Genomic DNA, 26,537 nt, shown 5'->3' with positions numbered 1-26,537 from the left:
CTGGTTTGGAAAGAAGAGTTGTTCTTGCAGCTGTTATAGATTGAAGGGAACAACTGGAACTTTTAATCACTAAGGAAACAGCTAAGAAACAGGGGATTTAAATGAAGTAGAAAGCTTTAAAATACATAAAGCATTACAGCATATGTCAATAAAGGCATGTTTAAAGAAAATGTTTATTGAACTAACAGAAAACTGAATCATAAAAAATGAGTCAGTCCGCTAAAAATGGTCTAGTGGCAAACTCCTTGGCTGTCTGAATTAATGATGCAAAGGTCAAGAATATGAGGTGAGTTCATCTGAATACTCATAAGCAAAATCCCTTTTCCAGTAAGTGTTACATACGAATTTTTATTTTCTATTTAAAACAGTGGGATTTACAATTTTCTTTTAGAAGTATGAAACTTAAAAACTTCTGTTTATGTAATTTTATTTTTAAAAACCATCAATAATAATACCCCACCATAATTGAAATAACAAGTACAGAGAAATTGCTAGTTTTCTAAGACATTCTGAATTATCTTTATTCTTAAATGTAAAAACCCTAATTTGTATTGAATTAAATGATAAAATTATTTATTCATACCCTGCCTTGCTCTACAAAGGATCTGATGTGGCAAACAAAAATAAAACAAGGAAAATAAAGGCAAAAGGTTAAAAGGAATCATCAAGCTTAGACAGAAATAGAAATAGTTAAAAGTCAACAATAGGGAAAGAAAAAACTCAAATATAATATGATTTACTAAAGATACTCTGTGATTTTAAATGTTGAAGACAACCTTTCATTAAATAAAAAGTTAAAATACAGATATAACTCCATGAAAACAATGTTATCAACAGACTACAGCAGACTGAGGAAGAAGTGCTATATATCACCTGCATAATTTGGAAAACAAGACTATATAAGGAAAAAGAAAAGAATATATAACTGAAATCGTAATTTAAGTTCTCGATTATAATAGAACACCATATTGATTAGGGAATGCAGAAGTCATGATTTGAAAAAAAAATTGATCCTTTGTTTATATGCAGATGACATTGTATACCTCTTCATGAACTATTTTATTATAAAATTATATTGTCACAGTTTCCGAACTCAGTGGGGCTATAGAAATACTGTATAATTTCAAATTTTGGTATTCATAAAAATGCTCAAAAGAATATAAGCTCCATGAAGACAGAAAGTTTTTTTGGTTTGCTTTGTTCAATGCTATAGCCCCAGGGCCTTGTGTGCTCCATAAATATTTGTCGAATGAATAAATGCCCCCAGATCAGTGAATTCTGTATTTTTAAACTTCAAGGTTTCTACCCATGAGTAAAGATTTTTTCTTTTATTTTACATCACAGTGAAGTCAATGGTACTGTCAGCTGCTAAAACAACAGCTGAAAGAAGAACTCATTGACTCTTTTTTCCATTTATAGATGTCAGTGAAGGTTTTAACACACTAGAAAAAATGAACAGCTGCTCCCGTGTTTAAACAATAAATGACTCATTTCTCTCTACAAGTAACAACTAACATTTGAAAAGATTAATGAGTCAGATGCAAACACCATGCTATGACATTTAAGATTCCTTACTAGTAAGCAATTATGAAGTCTGTTTTGCTTGAAAAACTATTTAAATATATTCCTGGCAGCATTTTGTGACCTGTATAAATTTTTCAAACAACCTTTTCTCCCCTTAACATAGGTTGTTTATTCTAACCCCAACCTTTAAAAATGTACAAATCTTTTCTTTTTTAGATAAAGAAACCAATGTATAGCTTTTGTTCACTGATTTTTATTAAACTCAGGTTAGCATTTGGTTGTACTATGTGTTTATGGTTGTACATACCGTTGCATCTCATTTTAATGTTTCTAAAACACTCCTTTCTCTTTAGAGAAAGAGGGCTCTTTCTGCTGATTTCAATGATTTGACAAAGGTTCCTTACAATGTTTCTTTATACCCAAGCAGCGGCAAAAAACACTGATGCCAGAGAAGTTGCCAAATCTTAGCTAACCAAGAACTCTGAGAATACTCTATTTTTGAAAACTTCAAAGAAGTTTCAATGAGTACAAACAAGGAGAAAGTCAACAAATGAACTATTTATTTATAAACTATTTAAAACTATTTCCTTACTAAATAAATGTATTCTTGTCAAATCTATATTGAAATTACTTATAAAATAGTGCCCAAAACATTACACAGGGGTTGATATACTTCAGAGTTAGCTATAATTTTTAGGTTTTACAGAAATGGTCACCTAAACATGACAAGTTTATTTTTTTTTTAATTTTTTTTTTAACGTTTATTTATTTTTGAGACAGAGAGAGACAGAGCATGAACGGGGGAGGGGCAGAGAGAGAGGGAGACACAGAACTGGAAGCAGGCTCCAGGCTCTGAGCCATCAGCCCAGAGCCCGACGCGGGGCTCGAACTCACGGAGTGTGAGATCGTGACCTGAGCTGAAGTCGGACGCTTAACCGACTGAGCCACCCGGGCGCCCCAAACATGACAAGTTTAAGGGTCATAATTTATATTAGAGTTCGTTTACATTTGGAGCTTTTTGATAATTCATTTACCAGATTTTAAAATTAAAAAAGCAGTATTTTGATAACTCCATAAGAATAATCTTATTGTTTTAAATAATGCTTTCAAAACATTAAATGGTGCTGCATAAGTTCTTTATTAACCCAACAAGATACAGTCTTTTAATATCTGCAGACTAATAATTTACAAGCATTAGATACAAAATAAACATATTTACAAACCAGATATGTGATGATTACAATTTTAAATATAATTTTTAGAAGAGAGGCAATAAAATCTTAGATAAATGAGTTTTTCCTTAATCATTAAAAAAAAACCCTCTTTCTTAAAAGCTTTTTCTGTAAATGTAAAAACTTCCATGCCTTATAGCAGGCGACTAGTATCTTTAATCTTGAGATATCTTTAAATAGAAATCCAGCTCAACTCAAGATCAACTCATCACTTCCCAAAGTCCCTGTAGGGTGAATCCATCCTTCAATTTCTCTATTGCAAGCCCCAGTTCTTCTGAAAATACAGGTTCACGATCTTGTTGCTTTTTGTGAGATAAGAGGATGAGATGGGAATGAAGAAGGTGGGCAAGGAAGAGGGAAAAAAAAACAAAAAATAGGATTCACATAAGTTTTGTGAATACTAAATGTTAGAATACAGAAAGTTTTTTTTCATATACTATAGGTAAAATGTCCTTACCTTATTGCCATCAGCAAAATAAGCCTATAAGACAAAGAAAATAATATTTCACATACTCAACATGTAATAGGTGAGTGGACTAAGAAATAGGTAATTCATTTATAAAACAACTGTGTAACTACATATATTTCACATTCTGTTTCATTCTGTCTAATGCTTTTGTCATCTATCTTTACTATGCTAGCAGCAGATTTAACTTGCTAATCATTAGTAGTGACTACAAGCTTTAAGCTCCAAAAAATGTGCTTTATAATTAGTACATAATTAGCATTGTTAACCTGAAAGGAGATAAAAAGAATGACTTAAAAGCTATAAAATTTTATCCCTACTTTTGGTTTAGAAGAAGATGCTGGCAAAACAAAACAAAGCAATCAGTGCTTCAATGTATCAGCAAATGCATACATTTGAGGTAGTAGTAGTTTATAATTAAATATTTTACACGAATTTCACACTTGTTTAAAAATACTTGTTCCCAGAGAGGTATGCTAGTCAGATTTATACACCACCATATATAGAAAGCATTATTATTATTCTGGCTATGAAAGCTAAATAATACAAATTTGCAACAGAAGAGTTCATTGTTCAAATATCCTTTTTAAGGTAATATGTCAATAAATCGGGAAGTCCATCTCATAAAGACTAATTATGAAAAGTATAGATTTTTAAATTAATTTAATTAACTAGCATGTTCTATTATTCTTAGGTATGAAAAATCTTTTGCAGATCTGAAGTCCTCCGAATAATTGTGTTCTCAAACTATTTCCCAGTTTGGTAACTTAAAGGTAATTTCAAAGAACAAGTCCCTAACTTAAAGAAAAAATTGCTTTCCAACTCATATGTAAAATAACTCTCAAAAAGTCTCACGTTCTATGGTGTTTTACATACTTAAGCCATTACTTAATTAAACATGACTCAGATTTTAAAAATCATAAGATTTTCAGTAGCTCGTCTTCATCATGCTCACCACAAAAGCGTCCGTGTGATCATCAGAGTCTATTTCTACATCATCTTGAATCTGTTCAACTGTCAGAGCTTCAAGGGGCTGTGGCTAAAAATCAGCAGATGTTAAAATGCATCAAAGAGGTAATAGTAATTCAACAAATAATTTTAGTAAAATGTGCTGTGAGAATTGTAAATACTTGTAAAAGGATAAAACAGTTGCAAACTACTCAAATCTTAGAAAAATCACTGCATAGTTTATATTCTGTTTATTTACTTGTGTGTGTGTGTGTGTGTGTGTGTGTGTGTGAGAGAGAGAGAGAGAGAGAGAGAGAGAGAAGAGAGAGCAGGGGAGGGGCAAAGAAAGAGGAAGACAGAAAATCCTAAGCAGCTCTGCACTGCCAGCAGCCTGAAGCATGGCTCAAACTCATGTGCTGTGAGATCATGACCTTAGCCGAAATCAAGAGTCAGAGGCTTAACCAACTGAGCCACCCAGGTACATGATAATTTATATTCTATTAAAATTACCTTGAGTAATCAGTTAAACATCAAGGTTTTAAATATGAAGTCAATATCATCAAAAATATTAAAATGGCAAATTTACACATACTTAATAAGATACTTAGAGATATCCTTAAAGAAAAAACCTCTCATTGGACTTTATCTGATTTTCTTTCACATGGTTTAAAAAAAACTAAGGTCGGATAACAGCAAATTTTCAATTTTCCTTAAAACTGAAATGGTCATTAAACAGAATTTGTGAAAAGTAAAAGAACTATGATTTGCACGGACTATTCTAATGGTAAAGCGAAATAAAATATGGTACTGATATTCATTTTTCAAATGTTTTAGTATCTTTGGTGTGTTAGGCACTATGCTAGTACTACCAAGGGTAAAAGGTTCCTGTCCTTACAAAAGGTCTGTAATCTCGTGGGAAGGGAGCAACAGATAAAACACAATTATAAATAATTAAATACTAGGTTGAAACATATGAAATTGCCATTTTTACTAGTCAAAAATGGTCAAAGATTAATATCATATGGTTTAACCAATGAAAAGTAGCTGTAACAAATGCAATTTATCTATTATAATAAAAATGTATATAGACAGTACGCCTTCTGGCTTGTGAATCCCAGAAATTTTCATGAAGAAAAAAGTGGCATATAAGGTAGGCCTTTTGGGATGAAGACGGCTTCCATAGGTAGGGTTAGGGGAAAGGATATTCCTGGCAGAGGGGACCAGCATCAGCAAAGGTGAGAAACCACAGGATGTGGCTGAAGAATGATGAATAATCCAGTATGGTCAGCATGTAAGAGTCCCATGAGACAGAAGAAGCTAGCAGGGCTACTGTATTGAGCAACCTCAAAGGAGCATCATTCACACTACATTTACCAGGTTCTTATAGTTGGGCAGTGCACAGGCTGTACAACCAGATACTGTGGCTGTGCAGATAAGGTAGGAAATGTAGACTGGTGTCTACTGAAATTCTTTAATACCAGCCCAAAGAATTTAGACTTTATCTACACTATAGGTAACTGGTGGGAGGGGTGTGTAGGGTAGAAGTGTATTACTTGACAAGAGCGACCTGATTCTTTGAGGACAGCCTGAATGTTTCAACCACATTCACAGTTGTGTAACTGTGTATAAGTAACTTAACCTAGCTAAGCCTCAATCTCCTTAACTGTGAGATAAGGATAATAATACTATACTTCAGAGTACTGTTGGGAGGATTAAATGAAATGATGCATATAAAGTTCTTAGAGCAGTGAATTGGAACAGTAGGTGTTCAATGCAGCCATTCAGCATCTATGAATATTCACTAAGAGCCTATTATGTGTTAGTTCTGATTGCTGGAGATACAGTGGTTAAAGAAAATAGATGAAAATCCCTGACTGCATGGAGATTATTTACAATGAAGACTGATGAGTGGTACCAAAAATAAAAGAAGCAAGCAAGCCAGCAAGCAAGGATAAGGGACAAAAAAATGACGGAGGCTGCTGTTTTAGATGGTAGTCAGGGAAGACCTCCCTGAAGAGGTGGCTTTTGAGTAGGGGCTTAACACAAGATGATAAGAGTGAGTCATTATGGCTGGCTATTATTATGCACTGTGGATCAAAAAAGAAGAAAAGAGAAGAAATGAAAAGCAGAGAATTTGTAGGAGAATTAACATACTGAGTGCCTCTCATATGCCAGGCATTTCATGGACATGATCAATAACTTTGTAAGAGAGATTATCTTCATTTTATAATGAGAAAATTGTACTTCAAATTTGCCTAGAATCACAAATAAATGGTGAGATGGGGATTAAAGTCAGGTTTGCCAGGTTCCAAGGAACATGCTTGTTCCACAACATTATTCTGGAAGGAAAAGTCATAACAGTAATTGTGGTCTAAGTGTAAAGAAAGGGATAGGAAAAGGGAGGAGGCTGTATGATTGACTGAATGTATGAAATAAGACAATCAGAAAAACAAAAAACAGAAAAAGGAAATCTCAGCTTTTGAGCACGGCTGACTTTGACTAATGCTAAAAATAAACAAATAGGTCCATCAGTAGGATGGTGCTTTTGAGCAAAATGATAGCATTTTAGGGATGCCAAGTTTGAGGTATTCAATCAAGTCCCAGGGTAGCTTAGAGACTTGGAAAATTATGTATTTACTTAAATTACTCAGATAAACTTTTAAATGAGAAATTCAATTTATGTTATTTGGAACACTCATTTATGTGAAAATCTTCATAAATATTTGGAGGCTTGGCAAGATGAGAGAACGTGTCAAGGTCGGAACAAAAGATGTGGGAGTTGTGTACAGCAGTGTATGTGGACGGAACTGGAGGACGGCTGACATTGCTGAGCAATGTACGGAGAAGGCTGAGTGAAAGGGAGAATGCCGAAGGAAGTGCAGAGTGGGAGGAAAACAGAAAATGATGGTTAAGAAGATGAAATACGTGAACGTATGTATAATGCAGTCAGCAACCCACAGAGAAGTTTCAGCTGGAAGGGAGGGGGCTATATACAGAGTACTATAGGGAGAGAAAAAACTGCGTTGCAAGGAGTGCTACCAGGCAACAAAGGCCTGGCTGAAGTCGGAGGGTGTGGATTTGAACTTAGCTGTCTAGCCCTACTTGATCTTCTCTGCTCACGCACTGTAGTCCAAGAGCAGAAGAGACAGGTAATGTATATGCTTTGTGATATGGCTCAACATGCTGAGTGCCAGCAGGGACACTACTGACAGTGGGTGGCAAGGGCACCAGTAACAGTGTACGGTGAGGGCCTGAGCAAAATAACAGATAGCAAGGGCACCTGTGAGAAGACTAGTCAGTGAGGGCACCAGAGACAGAACCTCTGGCAAGGGTCCCACTGACAGAGCAGACAGTGAGGACATCTCCGATGTAGTGGCTGGTGAGGACACCAGTGACAGACCAGATGACAAGGGTCCTAGTTGGAGAGGCTGAAGAATAAAGCCAAAGGAGAGTTCATGTACCTGGAGAGCAGGGTGGGTTTGGGGGCAAAAGCCAGAAATCATACAGAAAGCAAAGAGCAGACATTTGGACAGGATACTCAAAATACTTCCTAACTGGTATGTCAGAGGCACTGATGAATAGGGAATGGACCTGGCCCTATTGATGGAGTAGACTCCTGGAGTTGCTATATGGTGGGGCTCTGTGAGAAAAGCATTGTATCTGTAAGGCCTGTAAGGTTTGCCCAAATGCTAAGGGGAGGCAGAAGTGGAATAAAAACCAAACAGCGTGAGAGACTGAAGTCTTTCCACATCATAGGAGCCTTGCACATGGACGCTTCTCTGAATAAACCTCTCACCTAGAAGGGCAGGAATGACGGAGCAGCCAGTGGACAGACAGGTGGATAGCTGCAAATTTGTGATGGCTGAGGGGGTCATGCTCACTGAGCAGTCTGTACATTCATCATTTTAAACAAAGTTCAAAATTAAATTGTACACATGTATTTATGTCTGAATTTTATAGATGTGTAAAAGCAATTCAGCATACTCTGTATTTTACATACTGAACTAATTACCTTTTCTTCCATCTCATAATCCACTCCAAATATAGGACTGGCAGAATAGACTTTGTGAAGTGAATTGATTTCCTTAACTGATTCTTGTAGTTTTTCCACAGGATCTATTTTAAAGCCAAGAACATATCCTCCACTCTGTACAAAAAAAAAAAAAAAAAAAAAAAAAAAAAGAAAAAAGAAAAAACAAGCTTGGGAATGGTAATCACAGTATATGATAAACTATAACTCTAGTCTTTATTTCAGAGCACCATAGGTAAGCTGATTTTTTCCTTTAAAATTTTTGTAATGAAAAATTGAAAGCACATACAAAAATAGAAGAAAGAGTACAATAAGCACGTATGTAGCCATCTCTAGTTTTGACAAGTAGCAATGTGTGGCCAACTCTGTTCCATATTTAACCTCCCTCTCCCCCAAACCTCCTCCTCTCACCCCTCAGGATTATTCTGAAGCATAGCCAGGTATCACATCATTTCATCTATAAATATCAAAGATGATATTTTAAGATTAAAAAAAAAACACTGTATATTATGATGGCCAAGGGAACTAAGCTTTTCTTGAGCTAGACCTTGAAAAACAATAAACCAGGGGCGCCTGGGTGGCGCAGTCGGTTAGGCGTCCGACTTCAGCCAGGTCACGATCTCACGGTCCGTGAGTTCGAGCCCCGCATCAGGCTCTGGGCTGATGGCTCAGAGCCTGGAGCCTGTTTCCGATTCTGTGTCTCCCTCTCTCTCTGCCCCTCCCCCGTTCATGCTCTGTCTCTCTCTGTCCCAAAAATAAATAAACGTTGAAAAAAAAAAATTAAAAAAAAAAAAAAGAAAAACAATAAACCATATTAAAAGAAGAAAGGGAATGTCCTAGCTGAGGCTCTCTCCTTGAAGAATTAGGAAAGGAACCTGATCACGACAGATTGTTGTTGAAGAGTGTTAAAAATTAAGTAGTGGTGGGGGGCGGGGGGTGGCGACTGGCTGGCTCAGTCAGAGGAGCATGTGACTCTTGATCTTGGGGTTGGTTCAAGCCCCAAATGGGGTGTAGGGATTACTTTAAAAAAAAATCTTAAAAAACAATTAAGTAGCATTCTGTGAAAGGTGAGAGCATATACTTTTGGGTTCAAATTCTGTGTTTTACAACAAATTTACTATCTGATGCTGGGAAACATATTTTCCTTAATCTTTTAAGCCTCAGTTTTCTAACCATAAAACAGCTATCTCATTGTATTAAATAAAATAATGTACACATGACATTTGATACAGTTCCTGGAACATAGCAAGCACTCAGTAAATGGAAGCTACTAATCTGCAGGCCAAGGGGAAGGAGTGAGTAGACATTCATATTCAAACTTCGAATTTAGAAGAGCAGTGATTTTACAAGTAAATGTTTTATTTAAATGTATTTCTGCAAAGAACTAGCCTAATGGGACACAGCAATTATAATTAGATACCGTATAATCTCAGGGTGCATGTGTGTGTCTATTTGTATATATCTGTGTTTCCCAAGGACACTCTTGTGAATCAGTCAGACCTGAATCAAAATCTATCCCCACCACTTACTAGTTGTGAGACAATGGGCAAGGTTCCTAACTTCTCTAAGCCTCGGATTCCTTGAGTGTAAAATGGGGAAAAAATAGTAACTGTATCATAGGTTAGAGATTGAGATAATACATGAAAAGTACAGTGACTTAACTCTGTCATTAAGAATAATAATCATGGGGCACCTGGGTGGCTCAGTCAGTTGAGGGTCCAACTCTTGATTTTGGCTCAGGTCATGATCTCACGGTTTGTGAGATGGAGCTCTGTGTTGGGCTCAATGCTGACAGCTCAGAGCCTGCTTGGGGTTCTCTCTCTCCCTCTCTCTCTGCCCCTCCCACACACACTCTCTCTCAAAATAAATAAACATAAAAAAATGATAATCATAATGATGATAATGGTTATGTCTGCCCAACAAAGAAACAAACATAAGCAAGGTTCTTCCTATGTGGACAATTACTGCATGATTTTAAACTTTTCATATAACTTCATGTTATAGCTAATATTCTTCTTGGATGTCAACTGGTTACTATAGAAATAAAACTAAAAATATAGACAGTCATATAGTTTAAAAAATCTATTAAAGATTAATACAAATAGAAAATATCTTACCTGCTGAGAGCTTTCTATGACAAGAGCTAAACCAAATTTTGAATCTCTAATCTTTATTGAACGCTAGATGTAAAATGAAAAAAAAATGCACGTTTTTACTATCTGATAGTAGTGATTCTTTAACACAAGTTTTTCAACTTCTACACAGTAACCACTTTTCATAATCTAAAGAACAGAATTCTCCCTCTTTCCTGCATTACACTCCCACTGAGATCAAGTAAAATGAAAATGTTCATACTAGAAACAGGCAGCAAACTTGTTAGGTAATCAAAAGAGGAAATCTCTGAAATGTGCACAAAATTATCTGATTCAAATATCCCCACCACCACCCCCCCCCTCCCAAATCAGGGAGTCCACAACTTTTCTGAGTATTTGAAACCAAAGGCCAGCAACCTTTTAGTACTGGAGAGCCAGCATCTTTTGTGGTTTTTAAGGCTGGGTTAGTTTTTTAAAGTCACATGGATATGACTGTCCTAGTGACAGAGTGTGATGATATCAGATTGCAAGTTGTTTGGACCAGGCTGAATTCATTCCAAAGGCCATTTTTGGTAACTGTATTCTTAAATAACAAAAACTATCGTATTTGAAGAACAAAAAGCACAAGGTTGTTTACTACTCAGTAATTTTTTAGTATAATACAGATTAGGTCAGGCAAGCTAGAACATATATAAACGCATATAAAACAGCCATCAACAATACAAACACCAGTTTATCAAATACCTATGCAGATTCTGTCATATCTTCCCAGCCATGGTTATTAAATTCTTATACATCTTTAGATGGCTAGAAATCATTTTCTTCCTATCAGTTTTTACGATTTTCTGTTTAATGTGTTGGTTTTCTCCACCAGACTGACAACTCTTTGAAGGCAGGAAGTGTGTGCTGCTTCATGGTGTTCATGACTATCTCTCTAGCACCTAGCACACAGTGGGTGCTAAATATTTGTCACATTAACAATCAGATATTTTAAAGTAACTCAGAAATCAAACGATTTGGCAAAAGATAGGCTTGGGAACAGTTTACAAAGAACCATGCTTGTAAACTCAGAAGTCTTAAAAAATGACATTTTCCAGATATCACATACATTGTGTCTATTCAATAAATAGTTAATGAAACTGCCTAGTCTTAAGACTTCTTATATCCCACAATAAGGGTGATTACCATAGACAAATCACACAGGATTTTCATTAACTATTTTTACGTTCTGTCTAATTTGCACTAGAGTCCTATATGTAATTTCCTTATGTAAATGAAATTCTTCAGTTTATTGGAATTTACTATCTGTTTCACTGAATCACATACTTAGCGGAAGATATAAAAAGAACCGCCTTTACTCTCAAAACGACTGGTCTCAGATGTAGTTAGTTCTTATTCGGGATTTTAACAGCTTTAATTGAACTTAAGCTAAAATCATTATCACTAAAAACCATCTTGATTCCTTTCACCATGTATTAATGCTGTTTCTGTAAACAGTGAAAACAGTTCATTCACAGAATTAAAGACTTCATTCTGCCTTTAAAAGCAGAAAGTGTGAAGAGAGCCAAAACAAAGTGTGTGGAGCAGTATGCTTAAGACTTGCAAAGAACCACTATACATCTACCTCATGAAAAGGTTATGGAGAACTTTAGTAGCTAACACTCTCTGACTGGAACCTAAGAAAGACACATCTTAAAAAAAAAAAAAAAAAAAAAAAAGGAAGACACAGCTTAATCTGTATGGTAACTACTAAAAATTTGAAAATCCTGCATATTTCTTTCTTAATAGCAAGTTGATAATGCTGGGGTTTCCCTTGAATGTAAGTACTGTTGCATCTTTTCTATGCGGAAATTGTAAATTCTCAACATTTTAAAAGTCTGCTCTTAGCTACACTGTTGCCACTTAAAAAGAGGGAGATAGAGGGGCACCTGGGCGGCTCAGTTGGTTAAAGCCCTTGACTCTTGCTTTTGGCTCAGGTCATGATCTCACGGTTCAAGCCCCACGTCAGGCTCTGCACTGATAGTGTGGAGCCTGCTTGGGATTCTCTCTCTTTCCCTCTCTCTCTGCCCCTCCTCTGTGCACTCTCTCTTTCTCTCAAAATAAACAAACTTGGGGGGGGAAAAAAGAGGGAGACAGAATTCATCTAATCCTGAAAGTTCCATTAACTACTGAACAGACATTAAAACAAGGTCACCAAAATGCATGCACTTACAATTTGCAGATATGGTATGCTGACGTTAAAACTGTCATTCATATTTGCATGCCACACAATTCTCACATTGGTAATAAAAAAGGTTCCTAAATTTCCCTGTGAAAGATGAGAGATACATCAATGATCATTTGTTTGAATTCTTACTGTTTATTTTCTAAACACCAGAGTAATTCTGATTATCACAGTAGCAGAGAATACCAGAATTGAGTATCATGGAGTATTAATAACTTCATTATTCACTGAATCGAAGTACAACTAGATGACTGAAAGCCTGGATTCTGGAGTTAGGCTCTAATCATTATGCCATCAGCACCTACCAGTTGCCTGAGCACAGGCAGATTTGTTCTTGGTGCATTGTATCAAATGTAAAATGGAGATTTGATTAAATAACCCCTATAAAGTCCTTATCACAATGTATAGCACATAGTAAGCATTCCACAAGTGTTACATCTTATTAGGACTGTTGTTCAAAACCTGGAGTAAGTTAAGACAAGGGAACTGTGGTAAGAGAGACAAAACACATGTGATAACCCCCATTAGTCCATAAGAGTTACTTTACAGCTCTTCAATGCTAACTATAGATCAAACTGTTTTCCAATTACATGGCCCTTCAACAAAATTACTTCAGGACGATAGCTAAAAAAAATCTTTAATACTTAATAGCATGGCACCAAAATTAGCTGCCTCTACCATTTATCTATATCATTATCCACCTTTACCTTTACCTTCTCTCCACCATATACTCCCAGAGGAATTTATTTTATACTTTGAGGTTGGGCATAAAACATTAACTCACAAATCCAGAATCTAAAAAGCCCTCTTCTGGGATAAGCAGGTTTGAAACATCAGAAAAGGCCACTTATTGGGACACCTGGGTGGCTCATTCGGTCAAATGTCTGACTCTTGGTTTCGGCTCAGGTCGTGATCTCACCACTTCATGGGTTCGAGCTCTGCATCAGGATCTGCTCTGGCATCACAGAGCCTGCTTGGGATTCTCTCTATCCCTCTCTCTCTGCCCCTCCTCCCACACACACTCTCTCTCAAAATAAATAAATTAATTAAAAAAAAAGACCATTATTTCTCAATTATCATTGTTAATAAACATATATATAAGTATATATATTTCCCTCATCCACTCTCATTTTGCAAGAAATTGTTATACAAAAAATTTCAGCCTCCTTATTCTTGGTGCACATCCCATTAAACAATACTAAGTCTGAGTTTAGAAGGAGTAATTATTTATGTCATTCTTTCCTCTCATTTTAGAAGAACAGAACAACTTGCAAAATTCCTAAGGATTTTTTAAAAGGAGGGCATATTTTATTTTATTTTATTTTATTTTATTTTATTTTATTATTTTTCAATAAACATAAGTTAGGTTACAATAACATCCATATTTTCAATAAAATATTTCTGATAATCCTGAGCATCTTAATTAATTTAAAATGCCAGGTGTGGTGCTAGATGGTAAGGATCTAACTGAACAGAGTAATTCCACCCCTACTTTATAAAGCCTACAATCTAATGTGAGGGTATAGACAAGCTCTGTATTTTAGAGCAGGAATAATTTGAGGTGGCAATTAAGTACAGACTGCATAGGCAACACAAAAGGAAGGTTTCAGAAAGTGACATCTAAGCTATTACCTAAAGCAGGGGTTTGTAAACTACAGTCTGTGGGACAAATCTGTCTTGCTGCTTCATTTTGTATGGCCTAGAAGCCAAGAATAATTTTTACATTTTTAAATGGCTGGAAAAAAGTCAAAACAATAATTCATGACACATGGATACTGTATGAAATTCAAATTTCAGTGTCCATAATAAAGTTTTATTGAAACACAGCCATGCTCACTTGTTTACAAGTTGCCTATGGCTGGTTTCCTAGTACAACGGCAAGTCTGAGAAGTTATGACAGAAACAGTATGTCCTGCAAAGCCTAAAATATTTACCATCTGGCCCTTCAGAGTAAAAAGTTTGCTGATTCCTGATGAGTAGTTATTCAGATGGAAAGCTGTCTATATACTATAGAACCATTATCAGAGTTTAAAACTAGAAATTAATTGTAATTTAAATTTATGATTCAATGTTTAGCAAAAAGCTTTTCCTTCAAATGCTATAGCTTTAATCCAGTGGTTATCAGTCTAATCTAGGTTATAACACACACAAAGGCTGGAAACTATTCTTAGTAAGACACAAATTTTTCTCTAGAAATTGGTTTGTTACTTATTCCAACTATTTGTTGCTTGTATGTTTCAACTGGTCTTAACTGCAGGAGCAAATGAGAAGTTACAATAATAGATGTAGGAATCACCAAATGAGTTATATGTTTAATTCCATAAAGACCAAATTAAAAGGCTTCCATGACTGTCCACCCATGGCTCTCCTCCATCAGCATAAATTATCAAGAATTGGAGGGTAGTACAGCATAGGGGGAAGAAGATAGCTCTCAGACGAACTAGATGTGTGAGGTCATTTAATTTTGGGGGCCTGAGTTTTTAATTTATAAGTGAATGGAGACTGAACTAGATAACCTCCAAGGTCTACTCCAACTGTAAATTCTACATAGAACAAATGCTGCTAAACTAAAAAGAGCACAAAACCATGAAAATATGAAAATCAGAATATTATTTTATATTGAGAGCTAATGCTAACTTATCAGATGTAATGCTTATTTTAAGAGTTAAATGAACATACAAACTCAATGATAAATGGAAAAGTAATTACAAAGCACTGACCCAAAAGGTTCATTAGCTTTTTGCACAATACCTGATCACTGGATAAATTCCATACTCCATTGATTTTATCATATACATGTTCTTGTGGTAATAATCTTAGTTGCTTGTTTTGAATTAGTGCACTTCTCAGTTTAAAATCACGATACATTTTAGAAGTTTCATATGCTCTATAAAAAAGAACAAACAAAGACTAAACCACCCTGAAAATGTGGTTTTCCTAAGTTATGTTTACCTACCTACCAAAATATATAGTTGTTAATACTTTATGTACATCACTCAAGTAATTATTATAATAAATTTAAAAATGTGCTTTTCAGTAAGTTTGCGGGATCAGTCTTTTAGTCTTTATCATTTTGGTATAGCATTTATAAATGTTTATTTATTTTAAAAATAAATAAACAGGTTTATTTTTAGATGTCTAATTTTTAAGACAGCACATATCATACAGCACAAATGAAAGGAAACAGATTTTCCCTCTAAGCTGAAAAACAATGCTTACCTATAACAGACATGGAAATTCTTTTCCCTATCAAACAAAATGCTTCATTCCATTTCTCTGTTTTAGTCAAAGGCACCATTATTCTTTGGACATAAACAGGAGTCCAATTACTTTTCTCATTGCAACCTGAGAACATTATGATCACATCCACCTCCATACAGAAAATTGGAATGAATGTGTACCAACTCCAAAAGGGACCACAGGACAGTGTGTATCTGTGTGCGAGTGTGTGTGTTTTATATATATATAAAATCCCTTTGTTTTTTTCTCCATGCTTTCCTATTGATAAATAATAAATAATTTTCTTCTGTATTTCTGTAATATAATTATTCTGTAAATCTGTATTTATTATTAGTTTTGATTAGTTTCATTATACCTATTTGGATCACATTTGATTGTTACTTCTAATTTTACTCCACAAAACTATAGGCAAATTTACTCATTTAATAAAACTAAAGGGTTTTCTTAGCCTGAGTAACTTTAGAAGTTATTGACATAAATCATAATACTCATTGTCAAACTTATGGTTTTTACTTTAATTAATCTAACATATAAGCTGTGAAAGAGGAGGGGTGCCTGGGTGGCTCAGTTGGATGAGCATCCAACTTTGGCTCAGGTCACAATCTCACGGTTTGTGAGTGAGTGCACCACAAATATGCTCAAACTCTGCTGTCAGCGCAGAGTCCATTTTGGATCCTCTGCCCCCTCTCTCTCTGCCCCTCCCCTGCTCACCCTTGCTCTCTCAAAAATAAACATTTAAAAAATTGTGAAAGAGGAGGATTTGAGCATTTGCCTATAAATCTTAATTTCCTTTAGTGCTATAATCATCCATGTTTAACCAGTGGAAAAAATGGAAACTATGCTGTGAGTTATTTGTGGGGGAACTCTTATTTTTTAATATTGAAGAAAAGCAGTTTCTATGCTTCCTTCAAACTCCTTTTCGTATTACATCTTTAAGTAAAGTGAAATAAAGAGCTAAGGTTTAGGTATATGTCCAACAGAACTGGGAATTGGGCATATATGTCCAACAGAATTTGAAAAATATTTAAAATAGCTAAAAAGTAGAAAAGACCCAAATGTCTATGATTTGTGAGTAAACAAAATATATCCGTACAATATAATACTATTTAGTTATAAGGAGTGAAGTCCTGATACATGCTACAACATGGATGAATGCTGAAAACATTATATAAGTTAAATATGTCAGATATAAAAGGGTACTATATTGTATGAGTCCATTTATATTAAATGTCTCAAATAGGCAAATCCATACAGACAGAAGTAAAACAGTGGTTTTTACAGTGGTAAAACAGGGGCTATGAGAAGGAAGGAATGGGGAGTGACATACGGACTACAGTGCTATAAGGGTTTCTTTCTAGGGTAACAGAAATATTCTGAACTGGGTAATGATGGTGGTTGTACAATCTTGTGAAATACTAAAACTATCAAACTGTAAACTTTAAAATGGTAGATTTTATGCTATATGAATTATATCTCAAAAAATCTAAACCATTATGTAGATTAAAAAATTGAGGAGCCTGGGTGGCTCAGTTGGTTGAATGTCCAACTTCAGCTCAGGTCGTGATCTCATGGTTCATGGGTTCGAGGCCCATATCGGGCTTGCTGCTATCAGAGTGGAGACTGCTTTGGATTCTCTGTCTCCCTTTTTCTCTGCCCCTCCTCCCCCTTCAAAAATAAATAAACGTTAGGGGCGCCTGGGTGGCTCAGTCGGTTAAGCGGCCGACTTCAGCTCAGGTCATGATCTTGCGGTCCGTGAGTTCGAGCCCCGCGTCGGGCTCTGTGCTGACAGCTCAGAGCTTGGAGCCTGTTTCAGATTCTATGTCTCCCTCTCTCTGACCCTCCCCCGTTCATGCTCTGTCTCTCTCTCTCAAAAATAAATAAACGTTAAAGAAAATTTTTTTTTAAAATAAATAAACGTTAAAAAAATATTTAAAAAAAAATCATCAACAAAATGCAAAATCAAATAATATACTAGGAAACTAAGAAATAAATTTGCAACATACGTAACAGATGAGAGCATAATTAAGAAACTTATAATAGAAAACTAAATAGCCAAAAAAATTTCAACATCACTAGTAATAAGGAAATGCAAATTAAAACAATAGTATATATATTTCTGTGTGTGTGTATAAATATGTGTATATGTATATTTTGCCTGTCATCTTAGCCAAGATTTAAAAAAATCATAGCACTTAGGTCTGGTTAAAAATAAAGAGCTACAGTGCTCGCTTTGGCAGCACATACACTAAAATTGGAACGATACAGAGAAGATGAACATGGCCCCTGTGCAAGGATGACATGCAAATTCGTGAAGTGTCCCAGATTTTCTGCAGCTTCTTAGCAAACTGCCACTCTTTGCGGATTAACTTGGAGGAAATGATATGAGTCAAAGCACAACATGTGGCGCTGAATAATGAACTTGTGATAATTTACTAGAAAAATATTCCAGTAAAGCAATCTATGACATGAGAACGAAGTTGAGTGACACCTGAAAATCTATGTGCACATATGTTGTTTCTACATAGCTCGGAAATGAGAAAGTGTAAACTTGCATTTCTTTATAGAATTAAAAAAAAGAAAGAAAAAAAAAAAAAGAAGGGTGCCTGGGTGGCTAAGTCAGTTAGGCGTCCAACTTTGGCTCAGGTCATGATCTCACGGTTCGTGGGTTCGAGCCTTGCATTGGGCTCTGTGCCGACAGCTCGGAGCCTGGAGCCTGCTTTGGATCCTGTGTCTCCCTCTCTCTCTACTCCTCCCCTGCTCATGCTCTGTCTCTCTGTCTCTCTCTCTCAAAAATAAATAAACATAAAAAAAATTTTTTTTTTTAAAAGAGCTAACATAGTGAAAAGAATTTAGCAAATAATAAAACCAAAACAACCACACACACACAAGAAAAACAACAATAAAACTCTTTAGGGAAAATACCCAGAATGCCTTCTACTGCTAGAAAAACAATCTTTTTAATTCATTAACTGAATTATCCAACTTGGTTATCTAAATTGAATGAACTCTCTATTTCACTGTCACTTCCTTGGTAGCTAATTTAATAGAATCTTCAGTAGAATTTCTTTTTTTAATATTTTACTTATTTTTGAGAGAGAGAGAGAGAGAGAGAGAGAGAGAGAAAGCAAGCAGGGAAGGGCAGAGACAGAGAGAGACGAGGACTCTAAAGCAGGCTCCAGGCTCTGAGCAGTCAGCACAGAGCCTGATGCAGGGCTTGAACCCATGAGCTGGAAGATCATGACGTGAGCTGAAGTTGGATGCTTAACTGACTGAGCCGCCCCTTCAGTAGAATTTTTTTTTTTTTTAATTTTCAGTAGTCTTATGTATTTTATAAATACTTAAAAGTGTTTATTAAATTATAACGCAGTATGTTCTTCTATATATTCTCAGGATATTGTAATTTCTTGAGCTTGCAGGAAGATAAACTTTATCCTCTAAACCTCTGTATCATAGAATTGCCTTAAAATTATTCAATAATCCATAAAGTATTACCATACCTGTGTACTGCAATCACAGAAGTAAAAAGTCTAGGACTTCCAGGAACCAGATTTGTAAATATAAACTCAAAACGAGTACTGTTACATTTTGTTAGTATATAAAGAGCTTCACTTTGGCCTCGTAATTTCTGTAAGAACAAATTTATTTAAAAGTTCAGACTTTAGGAGCAACTCTCATTTACAGTGAAAACAAAGTCCAACCTCAAAATAGTTAATGTTTCTTCAGTACATACATTTCAATAAGATTGTTCAGACTTACAGAGTTAGCAGTCCTTGTTGTAATGTTCAATATGCAGTTGTAACCGATAGCTAAAATTCAAGCAAAGAATTTCAAGAACATGATACAATCAACCGAGAGAAAAAAAAATTAAATATATATAAAATACTTTAAAACATTTTTACAAATTTAAGTTAAATAATTAAAAGAACTAGAATATCAATTCTGCCTCTTTGCACAAACAACGTTCACAGCATGGGAGAAAGGAAGTTTGCTTCTCTAAAACCTATATTGTATTATTCACTGAACAGCTTAGTACCACTACCTCAAGAGAAAAAGTCTTGCTGGATAATCTAAAATAGTTTTAAAAAATAAGTAAAACGAAATTTAACACAATGGAAGGTTGCACTTTTACTAGAATTTAGATCCCTCTTTTTGGGGATTAAACAGGTCATAGCAAGTTGTCAAAGGTAAGTAAAGAACAAAAACAAAAGCGAAACCATTCAGTGTAAAAGCACTAGTCTCATGTCCAAGAGACAAAATGGACAGACTGAAAAACATTTCTTTTGCATAATGATACAGTCTATACAGGGCTGCTCAAGTTTTTATCAATTTAAGTTTTCCACATATTTCATGGTACAGCTTTTTTGGTATCAAAAGCCACTGTGCAAGTTCACTTGACAAAGTATTTTTATTCTTTAATGTCATCTAACAAAAATACTCACAAAGATTGACTCTGGGTAATGCCAAAGAGTGCCAGATAATTCTTAAATTTGTTACTAAGAGTCTCCCTAAAAGCAAACAAACAAAAATAGGTTACCTTATATAAGGACCCATTTTTGCAGCACAGAAAGAGGTAGACGTAGAACTTCTGGCTCAGTATCAGCAGTAATCCTCACAGATATTTTCATACATTTAGCAACTGAATGTGTTTATTGTTCGTATCTATCCTATATAAAGTATACAGTGCATGATTTGGAATCCCAGAGAAACAAAATATGATAGTTACAGAGGGGATACAGGTATCCAATGCCAACAGCTTGGTTTAACTCAGATTAAAAGAGAGAATTGGGTCTTGGTGGAAGTTGCTCTGGGAGGTCCCAGCAGGTCAAAAATGTACAAGTGAGAATGAGTATGGGATGGCATAATTACTAACTCATTCAGTGAAATCACCCTTCTCAAAGGACTTTCATATATACACTAATCCCTGCCACAGGAGTACTCTCTTAACACTTCTCATTTATATAAGCCACACTTATATACCCATTTTTTTTTTTTTTTTGCTATAAACAAAATTTTTTTTGCTCATATGAAGTTATGGCCAGGCTAAAGTCTGCTTAAGGCTTTATGCTTTTCATTCCTAGCCTCAGACTCATTCTTATACTGAAACATAGAGTTAGATAACTTCCTTTCTCAAAGTGTGTCTTATGAAATAGTCGTCTCTATAAATGCTCTGAGGAAAAAAAGTCAAGTAAATCTGAGCATGGTAAACTATGTGTCTTACAGATTTAGAATGCAATTAGCATATTAGGATAGTTTTGAGATATCCTGAATAAAACTCCCTTAACTTTGTTTAACCCCAATATTTCTTCAACAAATTATAACCACAGAATTCTCTTGATGAGTAATCTATAGCCAGGTCATACTCTTTCCTCTTTGAAAACCCCTTCCCAAACACCAAAATATAACTGTCCCTGTTCTTCCTAATCTCCCAAACATTGAAATATGGCTGTTTCATTCTCATACAGCTTCAGTGTGCAAAGCTAATCTGATAATTTCACGTCAGGCTACTTACAGTTGAAATGGATTAAATGTGCTAATCTTTTGGGGTATTTATAGTTTGGTGTTGTTTTTTTTTTTTTTTTTTAACGTTTATTTATTTTTGAGAGAGAGACAGAGCGCGAGTTGGGGAGGGGCAGAGAGAGTCGGAGACACAGAATCCAAAGCAGGCTCCAGGGCCCGAGCTCTCAGCACAGAGCCCAATGCAGGGCTTGAACTCACAAGCTGTGAGATCCTGACCTGAGCTGAAGTCAGACACCTAACCGACTGAGCCACCCAGGCACCCTGGGGTATTTATAGTTTTAACATGAGTCTCCTGAACTTTGTAATGCCTTAATTTGGTCATTTTCAAACTGCTGGGAAGGAAGGGATGGAGATGGCTAGAAGACAGGAATCCCCTTCTCTTTTCTACCTTCTTATTAATCAGCAGTTCTGCACACTCCTGTAAAATGCCATTTTCTGGGGAATTGTTTCTGAGATGTGTACAAATACAGTTATTTTTATTAATAGGAAGATTTCAGGCACTATGATGGAGACTTCTGGCAGAGAGGTGTTTTGCCCTCTCTATTCTGAAGTGCTAGTATATGATTCTATACTTAATGAGCACTCAATGAATTCAAAAATGGTCTATTACCCGTAGTCTTTGTTTGGACTGGTGGATGGACTGTCACATAAGAGTTCCTGCCAATCTGTATGAGAACAACTAAACCTTCTCAGGGCTTCCTTAAGTTAATTCAGGTTTGTCAGGATCTAGCCATCTAGAGATTATTATTCCACCCTCAAAGGCACAAACTAAGACTTCTTATTTGCTGCGAAATCTTCATACCTCACTCTCACTTGGGCCTGGCTGACACTAGGAAGCATTTCATAAATGTGATCTAAGCAGTCTTTCAAGGATGGGCCCTTGCCACTGACAGAATGTGCCTATAGGCTGCTGGTTATGACAGGTTCCCTTCACAGGAAAGAAAGGCCCACAATTAAACCTGCTGTTCACATACCACTCCAGAGCAGACCAGAAGAAAGACCAGAAGAAAGACCCACTGCAGTGTTGGGGAGCCTGGGTGGCTCAGTTGGTTAAGCGTCCGACTTCGACTCAGGTCATGATCTCACATTTCATGGGTTCGAGCCCTGCGTCAGGCTCTGTGCTGACAGCTCAGAGCCTGGAGTCTGCTTCGGATTCTGTGTCTCCCTCTCCCTGCCCCTCCCCTGCTCATGCTCTCTCTCTCTCTGTCTCTCAAAAATAAACATTAAAAATTAAAAAAAAAAAAAAAAAAAAGAAAGGCTGCAGTGAGCATGTTCTGCCAATAAGGGTTACTGTTCAGTCTCTAGGATTTACTGCTCCTCCTTATCTGTTCTGCTAAGGGTTACTGTTCCTTCTCTAGGATTTACTGATCCTTCTTACCTGAATGAGGTCTGCTCCTTTCCCCCCCACTTACTCTTCTCTTGAATAAGAGGTTTATGACCCATCTTTTTAAACCTCCTTTCCCCTAAAAAGCCTTTTCAGATATACTAAGCTGCCTACTCATCCCCTATTTTTTTTTTTTTTTCAACGTTTATTTATTTTTGGGACAGAGAGAGATAGAGCATGAACGGGGGAGGGGCAGAGAGAGAGGGAGACACAGAATTGGAAACAGGCTCCAGGCTCTGAGCCATCAGCCCAGAGCCTGACGCGGGGCTCGAACTCATGGACCGCGAGATCGTGACCTGGCTGAAGTCGGATGCTTAACCGACTGCGCCACCCAGGCGCCCCCCCCTATTTTTTTTCTTAAACAACAGTAGTGACGCTTATAAGACCTGGTCACTGGACTTGGCTCCATTACGGCTATATGAAGCCTGGGACTTTTCAAAGTTCAAGCCTTTGGGATTTGGTCTGGGGTGGGAAGGACTCTAGAGTCCAACTCTGGCTACTCCTCAGACATTTCACATGATTCTTCAGTGCTTAACCTACAAATAAACTTCACAATACAGCCCTAAATTTGTACTCCATATGTTCATCTCCAGGTGTCAGTCTTGGGACATTGTGAGTTACTCTTAGAGTTCTTAAAAGGAAGCATGGCTCCAGATAGCAAAGCTATGACATACTTATTCTTTTCGTGGGGAGGCAGATTCAAAAGTCAGAACTATCCCATGCTCCTTACAGACAGGAATCCTGGAGTTTTAATAGTTATGTTGGAGAAAGCTGATTTCAAAACTGGGATTTATTGAAGGACCAAAGTTCTGAGGAAGAACCTGTATTCCCCGGGCTGCAGGTTTCATACCTATTCTTTCTTCTCTTTAAGTGTGACAAAAGTCTTATGTAGATTTAACTCTTTGACTTTCACAATTATATTTACACATAATGCTGTCTCACATCTTATTCTCCAGCTGATATGACTTATCATTTGTAAATCAAATCAGAAATATAAAAAAATATTAGGAAATATACTCACCTCTATCCCCATTATTTCCTTTGGTGTCTTCAATTGAATCTAAACAATCAATAAGGGCTTCTCCAGGTCTTGTTTTCATTTGTCTAAGATAAATATCAAGGCTTTAATTTAATTTAATTTAATTTTTTTTTAAGTTTTTTTGTTTTGTTTTGTTTTGTTTTTTAACATTTATTTATTTTTGGGACAGAGAGAGACAGAGCATGAACGGGGGAGGGGCAGAGAGAGAGGGAGACACAGAATCGGAAACAGGCTCCAGGCTCTGAGCCATCAGCCCAGAGCCCGACGCGGGGCTCGAACCCATGGACCGCGAGATTGTGACCCGGGCTGAAGTCGGACGCCTAACCGACTGAGCCACCCAGGCGCCCCTCAAGGCTTTAATTTTATAGCTACAACTATACCCACTTACAATCTAGTTAGAGACAGAAGTGACATATGCAGATAAAACAGCCAACAGTATAAATGATACAGTACCAAATACTCGTGCATTTGAAAATAAGGTCTTAAGAACTTCTAGAACCTGGAGACTAGTGGGGCCTGGAGTGACCAGGGACATGCAAAGAAGTCAGAACTAGAATGAGAGGTAGGATTTGGAGAAATAAGGGAGGGAGAGAGTCCATGATTAAAGACCAGAAATAAAAAAATGATGAGGGAATGTGGGAAGATCGATCTGGCTGGAGAAGATCTATGTTAAGAGGTAGTGAAAAATGCATGTCACTACTTTTGAATGCTAGTCGGATAGATATGAGCCTTGTCCTGTGGATGACGGAAAACCTTCAGAGGTTTCTGATAGAGGAAAGGAGGTCAGGCAGTTATGGAAGGAACAAGCTAAAGCAAAGCATCGTTAGGACTTGGTAAACAATTAGATACAGGGAATAAAAGGAAATAGAGTGAAGTTTGCTAACTGACAGAATGCATCTAGAGTGTTCAAAAACAAAAACCTAGCAGAGTATGTGGTACAGCCTAACACATTCTCCATAGCGCTGGCTTAATTACCTAATGAAAATGCAAACATGATCATATATCTTCCCTGCTATCTTCCACATCGTCCTACTGCCTAGAAAATGAAGTCCCAAATCCTCAGCTAAACATTTTATAGTCTGGCTACTCTACCTTTCTGATTGTTCCTCCGTCCTCTACCTGCCAATTCTGCCTTCTAGCCAATGACGTTTGTACTTCCAAGACTCTGCTCCTAATGTTTTATTCTTTTTTTTTTTTTTTTCCTGGAATACTCTCTTTCTGTCTACCTGATAAGGTCCTGCCCAACCTTCAGGGCTGAACTCAAATATTATTTCTTCTTTAACGTCTTCCCTAAGCAGAATGAACTATTCTGTATTCAGGATGGCACTTACCACGTTAAAAAAAAAAAAAAAAAGTTGTCTATGTGTATCTCCTGCACCAAAATGGGGGTGTGGGTATCATTATCCCTAGCTATCAGCACAGTAAGTAGCACATAGTAAGTATTTGATAAATATTTAATAAAGTGGAAATGTTCATGAAATGGACCTTTGTTTGGATTAAGAACCCTCCAAGAATAATAGAAAGTCATAGGATGTGAGCAATATGTAACTGTCGTTTATAATTTTATAAATTCCCTTCCTTCACAAGTTCTTAAAGGATCTAAGACCATGTTAGAATTAGAAGTTAATATTTCATTGGCTATCCAAGGTTTTGTTCATGATAAGGAATCATAAGAAGTGGCTAAGAAGCTTCATTCATATCATTAACCCAAGAACCTTAGCTTTACTGTTTTCCAACAGTTAATATCCCAATGGGCATTTTCCCCGGGGACTTTGGGTGGGCAGATACTATTTTCTCTTTAAGGCATGGAATTTAAAAAAACCCAAGGTTTCTGTTGAGAGGTTCCAAAAGGTAGCTCCTTCTTCCTATTGGTGACTTAAATGAACAATAAGATGGAAACTTATCATGGAAATAAAGTTTGCGTGGTTAGGAATTTTGGAAAATGCTTATTCCCACCTCCCTTGTTTTACAGACGAAGAGGCTCAAGCTCAGAACGGTGAAGTCTAAGGGCCCACAATGTGGGTCGATACTCCAGGCTTAGTTTTAGAACCCTGGGCTCCTGAGTCCCGGCCGAACGTTCTTCCACCACACGAAACTGGCACCCCAAGCTCACTTGGGTATACCGGACGCCCAAGCCCTGGATGGTCCTGGACGTATTTGGGCTCAGCTTTCTGATAGGTGCCCGGGGTCAGGACGCGGCCACGGACCGCACTGGATTGAACCACTGTAATTCACATGCATTCCCGCAGTGGCCGAGCCAACCCGGGGTCTCCCGGGGAGCGGACCACAGGCGCAAACCTCCTCCCGCTCTCGCGAGGCCCGTGAGCTGTTGGGGCGCAGGCTCCTCCTGAAACCTCGCTGCGGCGCCCTCTACAGGCCCCGGGAGCGACTCACTGCGAGGAGACGTCGAAGCGGACATCCCGGTCCTCCCAAAGCGCGTCCAGCACCGACATGGTGACCGAGGCCCAACGCTGGCACTCTCGGCAGCAGCGGAGGCCGAGTGGCGTCTCACTGGTTCCAAGGCAACGGGTCGCCTGTGTCACGACGTCTACGGCGGGCGCCGAGAGCCAAGCTTCCTGAGGTAGGGTGCGCGCTTTCCCGGGCCTGTCGCGTCACTAAGCGGATTTGTGGCTCCAGGCGAGATGGGGGAGGTTCAAAGAAACCAAGCTGGCTCCGGCCCAGGAGTGTGTGCTTGACCTCTGACTGACTTTCCTAGCCTCCAAACACACATCCTTAAGCCATTCCACCACCTTCCCCCATTTTGCTACAGTCAAGAAATTTAGACTTAAAACTCTTAATTCTTTACCTGGCCCCGCCGGATCAGGTCCCGCCCACCTGTC

The 26,537-nt window shown here is 37.2% G+C and overlaps 1 protein-coding gene and 1 non-coding gene across 3 annotated transcripts; one reads left to right on the top strand and one right to left on the bottom strand.

The window, feature by feature from the left end:
- Positions 1–2,643: 2,643 nt before the first annotated feature.
- On the bottom strand, positions 2,644–26,252 carry BBS5 (Bardet-Biedl syndrome 5). 2 transcript variants are annotated; one of them, XM_045480113.1, is made up of 12 exons: positions 26,092–26,252; positions 23,680–23,762; positions 20,197–20,262; positions 19,514–19,563; positions 19,255–19,382; positions 15,269–15,404; positions 12,506–12,601; positions 10,318–10,380; positions 8,183–8,317; positions 4,178–4,261; positions 3,214–3,237; positions 2,644–3,058 (listed from the first exon to the last, which is right to left on the bottom strand). In XM_045480113.1, the coding sequence occupies exons 1-12, from the start codon at positions 26,148–26,150 to the stop codon at positions 2,957–2,959; spliced, it is 1,026 nt and encodes a 341-aa protein (XP_045336069.1). In that variant the 5' UTR covers positions 26,151–26,252; the 3' UTR covers positions 2,644–2,956. The 2 variants fall into 2 exon arrangements, with proteins under 2 accessions (XP_045336069.1, XP_045336070.1); XM_045480114.1 differs by having other exon boundaries at positions 25,996–26,108.
- LOC123600113 lies at positions 17,979–18,085 on the top strand. Its single transcript, XR_006713493.1, has one exon. It is a non-coding gene; the product is annotated as a U6 spliceosomal RNA (small nuclear RNA).
- Positions 26,253–26,537: the final 285 nt, after the last annotated feature.

This window comes from Leopardus geoffroyi, chromosome C1 (genome assembly GCF_018350155.1).
Source record: "Leopardus geoffroyi isolate Oge1 chromosome C1, O.geoffroyi_Oge1_pat1.0, whole genome shotgun sequence".
Taxonomy (NCBI): Eukaryota; Metazoa; Chordata; class Mammalia; order Carnivora; family Felidae; genus Leopardus; species Leopardus geoffroyi.
This window is presented reverse-complemented; position numbering and strand designations above follow the sequence as displayed.